The sequence below is a fragment of the Rhinoderma darwinii genome, chromosome 1 (assembly GCF_050947455.1).
Source record: "Rhinoderma darwinii isolate aRhiDar2 chromosome 1, aRhiDar2.hap1, whole genome shotgun sequence".
In the NCBI taxonomy this organism is placed as follows: Eukaryota; Metazoa; Chordata; class Amphibia; order Anura; family Rhinodermatidae; genus Rhinoderma; species Rhinoderma darwinii.
In genome coordinates this window covers 545,394,799-545,414,841 of record NC_134687.1, presented here as the reverse complement: position 1 = coordinate 545,414,841, position 20,043 = coordinate 545,394,799, and the positions used below count along the sequence as shown (strand labels likewise).

At 40.7% G+C, this 20,043-nt stretch overlaps 1 protein-coding gene across 1 annotated transcript in view; it reads right to left on the bottom strand.

Moving 5' to 3' along the window:
- EDIL3 (EGF like repeats and discoidin domains 3) overlaps positions 1-20,043 on the bottom strand; it is a 665,920-nt gene that overhangs the window by 253,697 nt on the left and 392,180 nt on the right. Inside the window, exon 4 of the mRNA XM_075837572.1 lies at positions 15,176-15,289. Within this exon, the coding sequence (XP_075693687.1) occupies positions 15,176-15,289 (114 nt within the window). The remainder of the gene's footprint in view (positions 1-15,175; positions 15,290-20,043) is intronic.

Below are 20,043 nucleotides of genomic sequence, written 5' to 3'. Positions count from 1 at the left end.
GCACACTGTAGGGCTTAGAAGGGAAGGAGTGCCATTTGGAGCGTCGATTTTGCTTTGTAGTAGTTTTGTTTGGAGTTTTACTGGTATTCAGTTTATAATGTGGGGGCATATGTAATCTGTGCGGAGTTCTTCAGGGCATAATAAGAGGGAATAATAATGGGGTAAATAATAAAACTATCCATAGATGTGTGGTACACTGTGAAGCAATCCGTTATGAATGTCGCACTGATAAACTGTATTCTTTCTTATCCCCCTTTTGTAACACTCTTCAAATTTTTGGGAAATTTTCCTTCCATTGTACTTTGGGAAATTTTGCTGGGAAAGTGTTGCGCTGGTATAAAATGGGCGCCCTCTTTTCCAACAGATGTGCTATGTCCCTTCCCTTCATCGTTCCTAAATAGTAGAGCCCTGAAATGTTCCCCTCCGGCCTGCGCATTGGGATGTTTTTGTTATCACCGCATTACTAGTGCTATAACTTTTTTATTTTTCGGTTGATGGAGCTGTGTGAGGGCTTGTTCTTTGCAAGACAAGCTGTAGATTTTATTGGTACCATTTTGGGACATATACGACATTTTGATCACGTTTTATAAAAAAATTTTGGAAGAGGAAGTGACCAAAACAAGCCATTCTGGAATTGTTATTTTTTTTATTGTGTTTTTTTTGGCATTCACCATGTTAACTTTAACTTTAATTACACGTTAACTTTATTTTGTGGGTCAATACGATTACGGTGATTCCCAATTGATATAGTTTATTTCATGTATTACAGCTTTTGCACAATAAAATCACTTTTTTTTAAAAATCATTTGTTTTCTGTGTCGTCATATTCTAAGACCCATAACTTTTTTATTTTTGCCTAGACAAGGCTGTGTCAGGATTTTTTTTGTGGGACAAGTTGTCATTTTTATTCGTACTGTTTTGGGGTAAATGTGACTTTTTGATCACTCTATTTCATTTTTTGGGAGGAGATGTGACCTAAAAACAGCTTCTGGCGTTGTTTTTCATATTTTTTTTACGGCGTTCACCATGTGGGATGAATCACATACTAGTTTTATAGTTTGGGTAAATACAGACGTGGAGATACCAATTATGTATAGGTTTTTTTTTACGTTTTTTCCAATAATAAAAGACCTATTATGGGGAAAAAGGGTAATTTTTATTTTTTTTTTTAACTTGAAACATTTATTTTGTAAACATTTTTACAGCATTTTATTAACTGTTTTTAAATTCTTTTTTTTTGTCCCACTAGGGGACTTGAGGGCCTGTAACATTGACTGTTATACTAATACACTGCACTACATACGTAGTGCAGTGTATTAGAGCTGTGAGTTGTTCACTGACAGCACGCCTATGAGGACCCGCTGGAGGCAGCACCTCATAGGCTTTCATATAAGGAGATACGGAGGCCATTATTAGTCCTCCGGTTGCCATACCAACCATTGGCACCCCAGCGATTGCGTCGCTGGGGTGCTGGTCGGGTTAAAACCCCTCAGATGCTACTCTCTCTATTGATGGTTTAATCGACCAGATCGGAGATTACAGGAGGGTGTCAGCTGTAATATACAGTTGACACCCAGCGGTAATGGTGTGGGCTCCGCTTCTGAGCCCGCACTATCACCGCGACATAACTGTACTGCGGTTTGCGGGAACCCCTTCCCAACAGTGCCGTATGTGTCGGGATGGGGTTAAAATGCACACAGATAGCAAACATCTATAAAACAAATTGTCACCATATGGAGGTGCTAGCCCCCTTGCACTGCGTGGTTGACAGCTGTACTGCAAAACCACTGATAGAATATGATATAGCATGCAGGCAAATAAACCGTACAGCAAAAATAGGTATTAAATAACAAGGTAATGTACACAGGGGCAGTCATAGACAACTGAGGGCCCCTATGCTTAAACAGCATGTTGACCCCTTCTGCTAGCATGCCTGCAAAAAATATTTCTCTCCACAAAACAGATGGATGGTCAGAACATTCCTTGAGAGACCTGTGGGGAAGCAGGGGTAAATGCAGTATTTTTAAAGTCGGCGTTTCTAAATATATACTTTTTAAAGCGAGTTATTTTCGCCACGCTCCCGATACCCTCTGGTTTTTATGCTTCGAAAATTGGTCTGCACGTATCCCCAACTGAGCCCTTTATATTACAAGCTCTAATATAAAGAGCTAAGCTAGTTGATATGTGCTGACCACTACTCGTAGTGCAAAAACCAGCGTAGATAGTGCCACACTCAATGCCACCTGTAGATTCTGCCCCCTACAGATAAAGCCACATGCTGCACCCTGTAGAAGGTGCCACAGTGCCCATGTTGATAGTACCACACACTTCCCCTGTAGATAATGCCACAGTGCCCTTGTAGATAATGCTGTATGCTTCAACAAGCACTCACCAGTCCCCATTCCCATGCCGTCCTCTAGTGATATAGGCCTGCTCTCTTCTAACCAGGTCTGCTCCAGTGGAACGATGCAGGCAGCGCAATGACGCCATTACACCGACTGCATCACAACAAAGACACCAAATAGCGGGGAAGGGAACTGAGTACAACAGTATCTAAGGGCCTCTTGGCCCTGGTCTCAGGGAATTTTATAGGGCAACTCGAGATCCCCCCTCCATGCACCACTGGAAAGGGGGTGAGAGAAACAGCATACTTGTTTTTAAACTATCTGGTGCCAGAGTGGGCACCCTGCCCTTTCTGAAGCCATGTGCAGCTGAAGGGGCAGCACAAGATATATGTCCACCCCTGAATGTTCAGGTTATATAACTGGGACTAATCAGAATCCCAAACATTATTTAATATGGATTACAGGTGTATGGCCATGACCCCCCGTCATGTATTTAGGTAAAAATAGGCAAAGCAGCACATGTTTCTTTGAGCAATACCCTTTAATTTAAATTCACAGTAGTACAATGGTAGATATTGTAACTAAAAGGGAAAATGGAAATTTGAGTTTGTTTCAGAACAGGGATTTTTATATAAAATCTAATGTGACAGGCTTCTCTGTAAAAGTTTTACAAGTTACTGGAGCGCAGGATTATATTTAAATATTCAGCACATTGACATTGTAGTCTCTGTGTTTTAGTATTTGATCATTAAAGGGACTTTCACACTTATGAAATTGATGGTATAGCACTAGGATATACTATAAATGTCCATTCGGTGTAGGTGACCCCCTGCAGATCTCTAGACCAAAATGTCTGCAGAGCTAGGAAAGTGCGGTGCTTCTGTCAGCTCCGCTCTGATTTTTTTAATGGCTTCATAATCGCCCATTAACTATAATGGCTGACTATGCATTCTCTGAAAAAAGCGGATCAAACACTAGGCTATTATAATAAGTGATGTGTTTCTAACACTTTTTTTTATCGCCTGTTAAAAGTTACGGGTTCTGGATACCTATATAAAAATCTATACAACTTGCTACATATTGTTGGATTTTTTAGTGTTTTAATGGATATATAAAAGCTCAGTCAGTGTGATTAGTGCAACTTTATAAATAGTTTTTATTAAACATTATTTTTACTTTTTGAGATACAGCTGCTCTATATTCTCTATACATAGTAGCTGTATTGTTCACTAAATCCTGCTCCCGTCAGGTCTGCGGGTTCATAACTTAGATGTGACAAATTGCAGGTCTATCCCGATGACACCGAACCCGTCAGGTCCGTGGGACTGACACATTCAGGACATAGCGAAAGATACAGCTACTCTGTCTACAGTCAAATTAAAGTAAGTAAAAATAACTTTTACTAAAAACTTCTTAGAAAGTTGCACTAATCACAAAGACCTTTTTTTTTTTTTTTGTTAAATGCCATTCAAAGGTTTACATAGCCTTTAAGTATTTCCCTTGGGTTCTGACCTCTTGTCTGAGATCCCTTCACAATCCTAACATATGATGCTTTGTTTGGGTCTTATGTTCTGGCGCTGATTCCTGGCATTTGCCTGTCTGTTTAGCTTCAGAAGTCACTTGCAGGCAAATCTGAGAGCTGAGGCTTGCAGGTGGCACATTGCCAATTCAATCCTTCTGGCGATTTGCTTAGGTGTTTGGGATGCCCGCACCTTCCACTTAAGACAGTGTCCAAATGCCCTATGTCACAGACATTCGAATTTGTGTCGTTTATTAGCTGAGGCTTGTAAATAGAGGAATCAGCTAGGATCTCTGAAAGTCGTCACCCTGATAATTAAAGATCAGAGATTTGATTCACCATGTTTGGAGATCACAGCAAAACAGGCTGGTTTACCTTCTGAAGAATTTTTAGAGCTTCCTTTATCTTTAATGCTAGAAAATGTATGTTTTGGAATGCAAAATGTAACAAATATATGTAATGTGGAATTCGGAATGCAATTTAATAGTATAAATTACAATGACGTTTAAATGATGTCTCTTCCACTATGTTCAGTAACTACTATTTAGTATTGGTAGTTAAGCTGGAAGAATTGAGTCTGAAACTGTTGAGTGATTTATGTATGTAGCACAAGCACAAACTTATCTACCCATAGAAGCTACAAATTATAAAGAAATAGCAAATATTAACCCCTTCCTAACATTTGACGTAACTGTACGTCATACCCGGGAAGATTAAGTATGGAATGTGCTCACAGGCTGAGCCCGCTCCATACCCAGAGAGTGTCGGCCATATGTTACAGCCGACACCTTAAAGTAATGGCTGTTTAACCACTTAGATACCATGGTTAATAGTGGGGTGCTGATGGGTGTCATGGCGGCCTGGAGGCGTAATAAAAGCCGCATGGTCTGCCATCTTGGTCCTCCTATTAAGTGATAGGAAAGTGGTACATAAGTATTGCAGTGTATTGTACCAGAGATTTAACAATTGCTTGTTCAAGTTCTTTATTGGGAGTAAAAAAAAAAATGAAAAAATTACTTAAAGTCTTGCCTAATAGAAACAAATATTAAACGTTCCAAAAAAAAACATTATTTTCATTTTCCTCTAAAGTAATGTAAAAAAGAAAAAAAGAAACATAATTAGTATTGCCATGTCCGTAACAGTCTGATTTATTGCAATATAATATTATTTATCTCGCACGGCCGTAAAAAAAAGCCAGAATTGTTTTTTAGTCAAATGGAATGAAAAGTGATCAAAAAGTAGTAAACGTCCCAAAATGGCACCATTAAAAATTTCAGCTCGCCCGCTCCATCTACATTTTTAATTGGTAAAAGAAGTACAACATATATTTTATATAATATATGTTTTATATAATATAAAAAATATGAATTTGATATCGCCGCAATCCTATTGACCCGCAGCATAAAGTTAACGTGTCATGTTTACCGCACAATGAACGCCATTAAAAAAAAATCTTAAAAACAATTAATTGCTTTTTTTTCCATTCCACCCCACAAAGAACGCTCTTGGAATGCGAGAGGGAAAAACAAAAATGAAAAATGGCTGCGACGGAAAGGGGTTAAAAAGTTTTGTCTAATCAAAAGAAATTGTCTTAATACTTTGGACCCCCTCTATTAGCCAGAGCAGAAAGCCACTGCAAACATCGGCCTGTCCCATGTACAGTACTACATGGTCGTACATTCTTTTGAATGCCCATTGTGTAATACTATATTTCCCATGCAGCATCTAACCGAAGCTTCTTAAGATGGATCTCAGCTTAAAAATAGAAAAGTACTATAATATTGAGACAACCCCTTTATAACATGGTATAAATCAAGGGTGCTACTGCAAAAAAACAGAGGACCCTGTGGGCTCTTTTTTTGTATTAGTAATAAACCTAATTCTTAGTCAGCATACACAAAGCAAACATGAAAGTGAACTCACGCAGACAGTATGACTGGATTCACAAGTGGAGTAATCTTGCTACATGGATTTGTCCACAGTGAATCCGTCGCAAAATAAATGCAGATTTTGTTGCGAATTTGGATGTGGATTTGCCTTGGACTGCTGTGGATTTCACTATTTGCACCGCTGTGAAAAATCGGTGGTATAAAATTACATCACATGTGAATCCATCCTTAAGTTATTATCAAATAACTAGCCAAAGGCGCCTGTGCCCCAATGCAAAATTTGTAACAGGTGTCACTCCTACAATATGCAATTTATAATACTGGTGTTTTATTATGAGGCAGATGGGCCTTTGGGTCCCTGAGGACACCACTGCAACTAGCCATGACACATATACCTACTGTGTACAGTCCTGGCCAAAAGTTTCTAGGCTGAAACAAATGTTGGTTTTCATAAAGTTTGCTGCTTCAGTGTTTTTAGATCCTTTAGTCAGATATTTCTGTGGTATACTGAAATATAATTATAAGGATTTCATACGTTTTTAAACTTTTATTCACAAATACATCAAGTTTATGCAAATACTCAATATTTACAGTGTTGACCCTTCTTTTTCAAGACTTCTGCAATTCACCATGGCATGCTGGATATCAGCTTCTGGGCCAAATCCTGACTGACGAAAACCCATTCTTGCCTAATCAGTGCTTGGAGTTTATCACAATTTCTGTGTTTTTGTGTGTCCACCTGTTTTTTTTAAACAATGAGAAGGGTATGAGGCTGATTGGTCACTGATTGGTCAGCGTCATACACTTCTCTTTACAACGCCCAGTTAGTAAAATGTAAAAACACGCCCAGTTGTCTATTTAGAACAAATTAGCATAAATCTAAAATTGTTTATAACTTGGTCAAAAATGATCGTTTTTCAAATTAAAAAACACTGTTAATTACATTACAGCACCAATCAGATTATGTAGGAGATAGGACACATAATCTGGTGACAGAGTCTCTTTAACGCTCAGAGCCCATTTTTGAAATCTGACATATTTCACTTTATGTGGTAATAACTTCGGAATGCTTAAACCTATCCAAGCGATTCTAAGATTGTTTTCTTTATGTTAGTGCTAAAATTTGGTCGATATAGTCAGTGTTTATTTGTGAAAAATTGCACAATTTAGAGAAAATTTTGAAAAAATTGCCTTTTCCTGAATTTAAATGCATCTGCTTGTAAAACAGATGCTTATACCACCCAAAATAGTTACTAGTTCACATTTCCCACATGTCTACTTTAGATTTGCATTGTTTTTTGAACATTCTTTTATTTTTCTTGGACGTTACAAGGCTTAGAACATATTACAAATATATAAACTCCCAGCGCAATATAATAACGGGCTAGGTCATGTCCCAAGAGAACACCCTCCCTTTCTCAACAGTTGGGCAACTCCAAAACTAGTACCATACAAGAAAAGCGGAGTACAGAGCCATATTTATAAAAGTACAACAAATTTATTAACACAGAGGTAAGACAAACATTTAAAATAGGTATATTCAAAAAGAGAAGACTCTATAAATGTTTACACGACATGAAAGGGAAATAGACCAACCATATAGTATAACAAGTAAGCTGTAATCCCTATATTAGAGATGTAAAGACTGGGTAGTGCAGTAACCTGAGAGTGGCAAAACCCTATCTAATATGCAAGTGCCTATGATCAGGACAGTGTAGTCCATATAAAAATAGGAGAAGCCAAGGTATCAGGAAATAGATAGCACCTTACCCATCTCAATGGTCCTAGAAACCTGCATGCCATGTGCAGAACCCCAACGCGCGTTTCACGGTAAGTGCTTCCTCAGGGGGTGCATAGTGTCCTGTTCCAGCGATTGACTTTAAATAGGGTATGTCACAGGTGTGTTGATCAACACAGCGCCAGTGAGTACTCGGCGCATATCCACTGACGCAACCAGATGCGAGACATGCCCCACTTCAGTAGGAATCCCCCAAAAGGAATATCCCATTTTGGAAACTACACCCCTCAAGGAATTAATTTATGGGTGTTGTGACCATTTAGACCCCACAGTTTTTTCACAGAACTTATTTGAATTGGGTTGTGAATTAAAGAAAATGTAATTTTTTCCAATAATATGTAGTTTTGGCTCAAAATTTCTTATTGTCACAAGAAATAAAATTCCCCGTTTTGTTGCCCAATTTGTCCTGAGTGCGACAATACCCCATTTGTGGTGATAAACTTGCGTTTGGGCCCATGGGAGGGCTCAGAAGGAAAGGAGCGCTATGTGTTCTTTGGAGTCCAGATTTTGCTGGATTGGTTTTCGGGTGCCATGTTACATTTGCAGAGCCCCAGAGGTATCAAAGCAATGGAAACCCCCAAGAAGCAACCCCATTTTTTAAAATATACACCCCTTAAGGCATTCATCTAGAGCTGTAGTGAGCATTTTGACCCCACAGGTATTGTCTAAAAGGTAATGCACAGCAGATGGTGCAGTGTGATATTTGCAATTTTCTATATATGTATGCCATTTCAGTGTACAATATATTGCGCCCAGCATGCGCCACCAGAGACATACACCTTATAAATTGTAATGTGGGTTCTCCTGGGTACGGCAATACCCTACATGTGGCTGTTATCTGCTCCCCGGGCACACGGCAGGGCTTAGAAGGGAAGGACCACCATTTGGTCAACTGGAGCTTTTCTGGTGCTAAGTCGTGAATGCAGAAGCCCCTGAGGTACCAGTACAGTTGGAACCCGCAAGAAGTGACCCCATTTTAAAATCTACACCCCTTAAGGCATTCATCTAGAGGTGTATTGAGCATTTTGACCCAACAGGTATTGTCTAATGCACAGCAGATGGTGCAGTGTGAGATTTGCAATTTTCTATACATATATGCCATTTCGGTGTCCAATATATTCTGCCCAGCATGCACCACTGGAGATATACACCCTATAAATTGTAATGGGGGTTCTCCTGGGTACGGCAATACCCTACATGTGGCTGTTATAAGCTGCCTGGGCACACAGCAGGGCTCAGAAGGGAAAGATGAAGGGGATAAGCTGTGCGGAGTGCATCAGGGTAAGTAAAACTGGGGTAGATTAAAAATCAAGGGACGTATGATAAATTTGAAAACACTTTCATACAGAGCCCTGGTTTTTCGGGACACGTCTCACATTGATATATCGTGTCCTTCCTTATCCCCCTCTTATAGCAGACTTTGCACCCCTTTTGACTTTTTCTCTTCATGCCAGTTTGGGGAACTTCTCCTGGAAAGTGTTGCCCTGGTACGATGTGTGTTGTCTCGCTTCCAGAAGTACTTGGTACCACCTCTTGAAATTCCAGGAAAGTTCCCGTCTGGCCTGCAAATCGATATAGCACGTACGCATTGTACAATGCCATCTGTATGGTGTGAACGGCCAGCTTCTTATACCACACCGCATGGCGCTGTAGGGCTTCAGGACTTGATATGACAAGTCCACCCCTCCCATGTACCTATTATAGTCCAGGATGCATTCTGGTTTGGGGGTCTCTGTACTGGTACGTCGTACAGGTACATGGGTACTGGTGTGGGCATGTATTGTTGTCAATACAAGGACATCTCTCTTGTCCTTGTACTTGACACACAATATGTTGCTGCTAGAATGCGCCCTGCTCTCACCCCTTCTGAGTGTTTGCCCAAGCAGAGTCTTAGGGAGGCCTCTCAGATTTCTTTTTAGCAGTGCCGCATGCCACAGTACTTCTGGAAGTGAGGCACTTGAAGAGTGGGACACTGGTATAAAAATTATTCAGGTAGAGGTTGTAACCCAGGAACAGCAGTGGGTGCACCAAATCCTACACAATTTTTGCATTAATTCCCAGTAAGGGGGGACATTCTGGGGGCTGAATACTAGTGTCCTTCCCTTCATATATCCTAAATTTGTAGGTATACCTTGATGCACTCTCGCACAGCTTATACATCTTCACGCCATACCTTGCCCTCTTACTCGGCAGGTACTGGCGGAATTGAAGCCTCCCTTTAAAATGTACCAAGGACTCATCAATAGAAATACACTTCTCGGGGGTGTATGCTTGGGAAAACCGGGCACTGAAATGGTCTAATAGGGGTCTCAGTTTATACAAACGGTCAAAACTGGGGTCATCTCGGGGTGGGCACTGCTCATTATCAATATAATGTAAGAAGCGAAGTATTGCCTCTTTTTTTTTTTAGTTTCCAGCTCAGTTCTGAAGTTGCTTTGAGGGGCCCATATATTAGAAACCCCTATCAAACACCTCATTTTAGAAACTAGACCCCCTCAAAGTATTCACAACAGCATTTAGAAAGTATATTAACCCTTTAGGTGTTTCACAGGAATTTAGAGCAAAGCAGAGGTGAAATTTACATATTTATTTTTTTTTTGTCAGAAAATCCTTTTTATTCCATTTTTTTCTGTAAAACAGAAGGTTTTACCAGAGAAACACAACTCAATACTTATTGCCCAGATTCTTCAGTCTTGAGAAACATCCCACATGTAGCCATAGTAGGCTAATGGACTGAAGCACCGGCCTCCGAATCAAAGAACCACCTAGAGGATTTTGAGGCCTCCTTTTTATTAGGCATCATGTCCGGTTTGAAAAGGTCTTGTAGTGCCAAAACAAGGGAAACCCCCCAAAAGTGACCCTATTTTGGAAACTAGACCCCTTGAGGAATTTATTGTAGTTTTCATGGGGTGCATGCGACTTTTTGATCAGTTTTTATTCTATTTTTAAGAGATGTGGTGACTAAAAAACAGCAATTCTACTATTGTTTTTTATTCTATTTTTTTTACAGCGTTCACCGTGTGCTATAATTGACATATTCACTTTATTCTGCGTGGCGATACGATTACGGCGATACAATATTACAAATACTTTTTGTAAAAAATCATTTACTTTTTGTGTTGCCTTATTCTAAGAGCCATAACGTTTTTATTTTTCCATCAAGAAAGCCGTGTGAGGACTTGTTTTTTGCGTAACGAACTGTAGTTTCGATCAGTACCATTTTTAGGTACATGCACATTTTTTATCTCTTTTTATTCCATTTTTTGGGAGGTGAAGTGACCAAACAATTGTGATTCTGGTATGGTTTATTATTATTTTCTTTTATGCCGTTCACCGCGCGGGATAAATAACAAAATAATTTTGTAGTTCAGGCAGATACGGATGCGGCGATACCAATTATGTATAGTTTATTTGTTTATTTATTTATTTTTATTAATAATAAAGGACTCATAAGGGAAAAAGGGAGATTACTTTTAAAACTTTTATTTTCTTATTTTTACACAACTTTTTTTTACTTTTTTACACTTTTTTACTATGTCTCACTAGGTGAGTTGAGGGCAGGAGGCCCTGATCGCAATTCTAATACACTGCACTACATGCGTAGTGCAGTGTATTAGAGTTGTCAACTACTCACTGACAGCAAGCATAGTGGGTCCTGACTTTGTCAGGACCCACTAGGCTTCCGTAGATGGCATGGCCGGATGCCATTATTAGGCGTCCGGTTGCCATAGCAAACATCGATGCCCACTATCATGTAGCGTGCCGTCGATGGTGGTTTAACCCCTAAAGAGCCGTGATCGATATTGAACGCGGCTTCTAAGGGGTTAATCAGCGGGGACACAGCAATTGGTCCCCGCTATAGGAGCTGTGGCAACTGCTGTATGTATATTTGAATAAATATAAAAATGGTCATAACTTGGCCAAAAATGCTCGTTTAAAAAAAACAAAAAACGTTACTCTTATCTACATTGCAGCGCCGATCTGCTGCAATAGGAGATAGGGGTTGCAAAATCTGGTGACAGAGCCTCTTTAACTGTTGTCATGACACAGGGCTCATCGTAGCGCTCACAATTTCTTCTCTGAACAATCATTCTTCCAGATGTCCAAAACAGTCTAAAGGGGGCTTCATCAGAGAAAATAACTTTACCCCAGTGCTCTGCAGTCCAATCCCTATACTTCGTGCAGAATGTCAGTCTGTCCATGATGTTTTTCTTGAAGAGAAGTGGCTTCTTTGCTGCCCTCCTTGACACCCGGTTAGCCTCCAAAAGCCTTTGCCGCACTGTGCGTGCAGATGCACTGACACCTACTTGCTGCCATTCCCGAGCAAGCTCTGAATTGATGTTGAACTGATCCCGTAGCTGAATCCTCTTTAGGAGACGGCCCTGTCACTTGCTGGGCTTTCTTGGATGCCCTAAAGCCTTCTTCACGGCAATTGAACCTCTCTCCTTGAAGTTCTTGATGATCCAATAAATCATTGATAAGGGGCAATCTTACAAGCAGAAATGTCATTCTCCTTTTGACTACATGTGTTTCCTTGGAGGTAACCATAGTTAACAGAAGACAATGATTTAAAGCACTATCCCCTTTTTAAAGCAACCAATCTGCCCTTATAATTCAATCAGCATGACAGAGCAAGATCCGCTGCCTTGTCCTCATTAACACGCTCTCCTGAGCTAATGAAAAGATCACTGAAATGATGTTAGCAGCTCATTTTGTGGCAGGGCTAAAATACAGTGGAAAGGGGGGTTTTGTGATTAAGTTGATTTTCATGGCAAGGAATGGCTTTGCAATTAATTGCAATTCATCTGATCACTCTTCATACCAATCTAGAGTTAATCCAAATTGTCACTATAAAAACTGAAGTGGCAAACTTTGTGAAAACCAAAATTTGTGTCAGTCTCAAAACTTTTGGCCAGGACAATTAAAAATTGTCATATATAACATGTATAACCTTTCACAACATGTAAAATATGCAAACTACAACCATATATAATGTTTTCTTCAACGTTTTATTCAAGCATGTTGAGGTAATTTTAGCAAATATCTCTAAATTAAAGCAAACTATATAATCTTAATAAATGATTCAGAAAATAAAGACATTTAATAAAGCGCATGCAGAAAATGTTTACTTAGAACAAGTCAGACAATTGGGCTTATTCTGATGGTTTCAAAGTTGTCCACAACCTTTTTTTCCTAAAGAAAAACATTGAGATGCTGGTGGTGGTAATCCCACAATGTTACCATGACTCATCTGGGACCGAATATTTTATTAGAAAAATTAAGGTAAATAAACATGATATACATAAAATTGTACATTTCCACACTTCACAGCTATCTTTTTCCCATGCCACATTCACTATTTCTTGATCCCATGGCCATCCAGGAATATGGACATATAGGACTAGGATGTGACTTGGTAAATCAGGTCACGTTGAGATCCAATCCAATTTTTGAATATGAAAAGAATAGAGGTACTCAAACTGCTCTTCATTTATTATTCTAGAAGTTAGTGTTGGTTGCCTAGTATTTGTATTTCAGGTTTAGAGGTATATTAATATTAATTCTTTCCTGGAGGATCATTTTAACATTATACAAAATTGGTAATTGGTTCTGTAGCACCCAAAAAAATTAACCGATAAAAATAAAATAATTAAGATTAAAGAACTATAAGCGGATAACTAAGGCTGTGTTCACATCAGCATTAGGGTTCTGTTGATGGGTTCCGCCAGACCTTTCCGTCGGAGGCACACTTCAACGGAAAAGCAAACAGAAACCATAGCTTCCGTTTGCATTACCATTGATTTCAATGGTAATGCTTCAATTGCAAATGGTTTCCGTTTGTCTCCGTTAAGTAAGGTTTCCATTCTTTTGGTGGAATCAATAGCGCAGTCGCCAAAGAAACGGAAACCTTATTGAGATGGGAAAACAAAATACTATTTCTAGAATTTCCAGTGGGCAGATTGCTCGCTCTCCCCCTCTAGGTCCCTGAAATGGTCTTGTTGAATGTAATCACCAAACATAGTATAAGTCTTAATCACTTAGCATGGTGTCAATCTAAGCATCGCAACATCTGGATGGTTTGTATATACTATATAGATTTCCTTCCATTTTCTGCCCACACTTCAAAAACATTGAAATACATCAAGCTGTGGAATATGTTGACACTATATAAATAACTGGAAATTAAAAATAAAATGCCTTTGCGATTTCTCTTCACAGTACTGTAAATATTATAATTGACATGCTTAAGAAATGCATTATTTTCTGTTTACACATTTTAATTCCTCCATCAGTTCAAACAAACTATGCAGGAATAGGGAGATTTTTACCTAAAGCAACTTAATAAAAATGTGTGCGAAGAATAAGAAAGCACATGGATGAAATGGTAGATATAAATACAATTTAAGCCCTATTAGTATCAACACTCTAGCAGAGAGAGAAAATATGCACACCAGCATCAACACATGAATAATAATTGGACTACATTCACACCATAAAGGTTGAAAATGGTCAGAACACAGCTGGAAAACAAAACATTCTGCAGTAATATTTGCTTTTCATATCAAATCCATTGGGGAAAAAAAAAATCTCCCTGTAAGGCAGAGCCGTGTGCATGGAGTCTATACAGAGGCACAGGGAGTCCCTGTGCCTCCATACTAAGGAACTATAAGCACTTAGTGGGCCGCGATATGGTGCCTTCATAAAGCACAGTGTGACAGAGCTATTCTCCCCTAGGTGTAATGCTGCTAGAGGAGAACACCTTAGTAATACAGCACCCAATGGAGCTTGCCATGATTTTTTTCCTGTTGCTTACATAGAAAACTTGTCAGAAAAAAAAATGCTTTTCTGAAATCAAAGGCATAAGAAGGAGCTGTAGAGCCCCATAGACAGTTTTGTAAGTACTCCATGGGCCACCATATTGTGCCTTGCTTAGATGGGAGAACAGCTCCATAAAATGTCGTCACTTTTCCAGGTGGATTCCGTAAGAATCCGACAGAAAAATCCTACTCTCCTGAAATCAAAGGCATATAAAGGTTCTATGGGTTCCGTGTTCTTTTAAACTAAATAAAAAAATAAAATAAAAAATAATTTGAAATAAATAAATACATAAATAAAGGTCATCTAAAAATGTGAAGTAAAAAAAAAAAGTTTTTTGTTTTTTTGCCAGAATGTAAAGTCATACATCCTATTAACCATACAACTATCTACATTTCCAACAGCACAATAGATCAATACAGGATTACAGTAGAAGGCTGAAGAGATTAACAAGAAAGCATATGCTTTAGCATTGTAATAGAAAAATAGATGTTGGTTCGTATCATGAAGACAGTTCTGATGTGCCGAGCTGATAGGAGCCCTGTGTTATGTTTGATATGCAGAGCAGTTTGATAGTAATTTAAGCAGACACCAGGCTCATGTGATTGATATCTTCTTTATTCAGCAGGCGCAACAGGCTTTTTACTAAATAAATCTCATTCAAAGCCTGCTCATGTTTTGAGAAGCGCAAATTCCTACAAAAGATGACCCTTCGGTCTAAGTAAATGTGGAAATGTTTTGATACTTTTGTCTGTTCGCATTGAAACCTTGCAGGTATAATTGAATCAAACAAGCAAAATCTACTTACTATACTGGCAGTTTCTTCCCATGTATTCACCGGGGCATTCACATGAGTAGTTAGCCACAAGATCTGTGCAAATTCCACCATTCCGACATGGATCCCTTTCACATTCGTTTACATCTGTAGAAACATAGAATTTATTTGTAGAAAAACCATGGAGATGTTGTTATAAGAGACAGTTGACACCTTGTAATTTTTGTGAAATTCGTTTAATGTGTTTTTTTTTAACCCAACCAAAGGATCCCACACATAGGAAAAGTAAAAAGAAAAAAATATACTTCTTGTCTTCCCCTGATCCTATCCTAGTCCTAGCTAAAAATCAATAAAGAAAGAAAATAAATAAAGATATGTAAAAAAGGCAGGTTTAGGGCCCATTCACATCAGCGTTCCCTTTTTTTCACGGAAACAAGCGTAGACTGCACTGTTGTTTCCATTAAAAAACCCGAAAGCCTAGCGCAAAATGAAACCAACCGAAGGAAGAAAAAAAATACCACTGAAATCAATGTTAATGCAAACGGAAGAGATTGTTTCCGTTCATCTGTTCATCTGACGGAAAGGTTGATCGGAGCAGATGAACGGAAAGACAACGCTGATGTGAATGGGCCCTTACAAATGGGGAAAGAAAGCTGAAAACAGAAGCAGAAGCAGCATTTCACAAGAATGTTTGTACAATGCAAAATCACTACAAAATGCCCCGTCTTTGGCATATTTGGATTTAAGCAAGGTCCCCAACCTTTTGTAGATCACAATCCACTTTCAAATATAAAAGGTGGTGCTGAGTAACATTGAATAGTGAAGTGAATAATCCTATTAAATATATAGCCTAGTGAAAACACTTTTAACCTAGTTTTAACTGCCATATGGGTTTTGACCCTAGTACAAAGGTCTAGTAATATTATGACATCCCTGCAGCCACTCGAGCATACTCGTTTCTAGAGATGCCAACAGCTGGACAGCCATATGCATGGGGCCCGAGAGCCACATGTGGCTCCCGAGCCATTGGTTAAGGAACAGCTCTAAGGCCTCATACACATGGCCATATAATGGATCTGTGTTCTTCGGATCAGTAATACCACACCTACATAAATCTATGGTTCCATTCTATATGCTTCCAAATTCACACCAGGTGACTAAGGATCCATAACACAGAACCTTGGGAACTCGGAGTGCCGCCTTCAAGATTCATCCATACAACTTTGTGCATGAGGCCTTAAATTACTGCAAATCAGCAGCTGAGAAAATAGAATGTGTGAATTGTAGTTTTCTTAAGTTGTATTTGCATTGAATCCTGACACTTCTGAATCTTTTCTGTGAGATTTCTAGCAAAGGAAACAAAATCTCGCGAGATTACAGAGGTAAACGAGATTTTGTTTCCCTTGCTGGAAATCTCACAGAAAAGATTCAGAAGTGTCAGGATTCTGAATACACATGACGTCCAGGCTGGATGATCATGTGTATTCATTATCAGGACACTTGATTAACGTTAATCTCTGTTTATGTGGCTGCACATCGCTGCTGTGTAAATAAATGTAGACAAAAAACGCCCAGTTGTCCATTTCAAACCTCATTTGCATATATATAAAATAGCTTATAACTTGGCCAAAAATGAACGTTTTTAAAAAAAAAAATAGGAGATAGGGATTTGAGAATCTGGTGACAGAGCCTCTTTAAAATGCAAGACATAAGACAAGACTCACAATGCTGAATTGATCATCTCTGTCACTATCTTATGCTGCCCTCAGATGTGTTGGGCAGTGGCGTAACTACCGCGGTAGCAGCAGTAGCGGCTGCTACAGTGCCCGGGGCTTGAGGGGGCCCGTGCCGCCAGCCGACACGCCCACACTAATGCCAGGTGGCGCCGCTAGCAGCCGTTATGGCTGCTACAGCGGTAGCGCCGCTACTGTGGGGCCCGCGACGCCGAGCCTTACACAGGCCCTCTCATGCCTGTAGGTGTCGCTAGCACCGGAGGGGGCCCCAGTGCTAGTGGCAGCCAAATACATGTATTAGCACTGAATGGCCGGGCATGTTCCGTGCCTGACCATCCAGTGCCTTACAATGACACTGATTGGCTAGCGGCGCGATGACATCATCGCGCCGCTTCCATGCTTGGAAGGTGCTGATTGGCGGGGCAAGTCATTCTGCCCCGCCAATCAGCGTCATTGGAGGATGCTCGTTCAGCTCCTGCAGACATGCTCAGAAGAGAGCATGTCTGCATCGCCAGTGAACAGCGTGGGAACGAAATCATGTGAGTATGTCAATTTTTTTTTTTCCCCCTCATAAAAATGTGAATGGCATTATCTATAGTGGGGGGGTCTATCTACAGGGGGGGGGGTCATCTTTATGTGGGCTATTATATATAGGGGGTCTATATGTGGGGCAGTAGCTACAGGGGGGTCTATATGTGGGGCAGTAGCTACAGGGGGGTCTATATGTGGGGGTGTGGGCCATTATATACAGGGGGCTCTATATGTGGGCCATTATATACAGGGGGTCTATATGTGGGGGTGTGGGCCACTATATACAGGAGGCTCTATATGTGGGCCATTATATACAGGGGGCTCTATATGTGGGCCATTATATACAGGGGGGTCTATATGTGGGCCACTATATACAGGGGGGTCTATATGTGGGGCACTATATACAGGGGTGGGCTATATGTAGAGCACTATCTATAGGGGAGCTATTTTTTTAGGGTACTTTCTATAGGGGTGGGCTATGTGTGGGACATTATATACAGGGGTGGGTTACCTGTGGGGCAACCTGTGGGGCACTAGCAACAGGGTGGCAATATGTAGTGCACAGTCTAAAGGGGTGGGCTATATGTGGGACACTATATACAGGGGGAGCTATATGTGAGACACTATCTACAGAGGTGGGCTATACGTGGAGCACTAACTATAGGGGAAGCTATATGTAGGGCAGCACGGTGGCTCAGTGGTTAGCACTATTGCCTTGCAGCTCTGGAGTCCATATGTGGGCACTATCTACAGGGGCTTCTATGTAGGTCACTATCTACATGGGGCACGGTGTGTGTGTGTGTGTGTGTGTGTGTGTGTGTGACAGTTATATTTAGATGTGTTGAGAATTTTAACTTTGTTTATAGGTGCAGAAATGAGAAGCTGAAGACATCTAAACGGAAAACTGCAGAAATGGGTCATGGCCGGGAGAAATCCATCATAGATGTCTGAACCGGAGGGAGAAGAAAAGAACTAGAATCTGAGACGTCACCGGTGAGTCACTTAATGTAAATGTTTATTCTGCCTCTAATCAGTATTGTAGTCACTGTATGATCTGCAGCGAGATGATGGTGATAGGATTTTTTTTGTGAAACCGCATCTCCCAGCATATCCTTACCATTGTTCCGGCCATGCTGGGAGCTGTAGTTTTACGCCGTACAAACCTATACGCAGTGGCGTAACTACCGCTATAGCAGCCGTAGCGACTTCTACAGGGCCTGCAGCATGAGGGGGCCCGTGGCACCCGCCGGCACGGCCCCCTCCCATGTCCGCAGGCTCCGCTAGCAGCCGCTATGTCTGCTACAGCGCGACGCCACTGAAGGGGTTGTTCCTACAAAAGACATGCATCCCCTATCCACAGGATAGGGGATACATGTGGGATCGCTGGGACGCCCAGCGATGAGGAGAACGGGGGACCGAAAGTCCCCCCTAAGTTCTCCATGACAAACCTCGGACTTCCGGGGTCTGTGTCGGCAGCTCCGTAGAAATGAATGGAGCGCCGGTCGCGCTTATGCGCATGCGTGTCCAGCGCTCCTTTCATTTTTATTGAACTGCGCAGACGCCGGAAGTCCGAGGTTAGTCATGGAGAACTTCGGGGGACTTTCGGTCCCCCGTTCTCCTTATCGCTGCCAGCGATCACACATGTATCCCCTATCCTGTGGATAGGGGATGCATTTCTTTTGTAGGACAAACTATAGGCCGTTTTTTTTTTTGGGGGGGGGGCTATATGGCGTTATCTACAGAGGGGTTCCGTATGGTGTTATCTACAGAGGGGGCTGTATGGCGTTATCTACAGAGGGGGTCTGTATGGCGTTATCTACAGGGTGGACTGTATGGCGTTATCTACAGGGGGGCTGTGTATGGTGCTATCTATAGGGGGGCGCTGTGTGGTGGAATCTATAGGGAGGCACTATCTACAAGGGGGGGGTTGTGTGATACCCAGCAGAGGGGGGGCCCCAGTCAAAAGTTTGCTATGGAGCCCAGTCTTTCTTAGTTACGCCCCTGGTGTTGGGCTTTTTATCTTGTAGGTAGGACAATAAAAAATGTGTGGATTGAAATCTGATAGGTGCTGCACAGTGTTTGCCTTCGCCTTTTTACACAGGTATGGTTATCATTTGTTACATTATCTGTTATCATTTGTTACAATGAAGTATACGCTGGACCTGGAAAAGTTGGACGTAGATGCAGGACAGCGTGTTGTAGCTGAATTGACTACTCACCCGTAGTGTCCAAGTAAAGTAGAAATACAAAAGTTAAGAGGGTACAGGCTATGGTTACTCTGGCTGCCCTTCATAGTACAGCTGAATGGAGGATATGATCCTTGGAGTGTTGAGGTTGATGTCTGCATTTCATCATCTTGCAAACTATAACGAACTTGATCAGGCATAGTCATGGATGAGATTTATAGCACTTCAGGAGTAGTGGGACTGGTCATATGATCCTATAGATGCTCTTTTACACATAGCATGCTTCCTCTTATGTCCCTTAATTAAGTGTCCGGGGGTGTCAATGCGTTAACCAGCTAAGTAATAATATTGCTTCTAATAAAAACCCTAATTTGGAGAGACTGATTCTCTAGGAGTGAGTGAGCCCGATTATGCACTAGAATTAGGTACACTGTGTTGTACATTGGTTGTA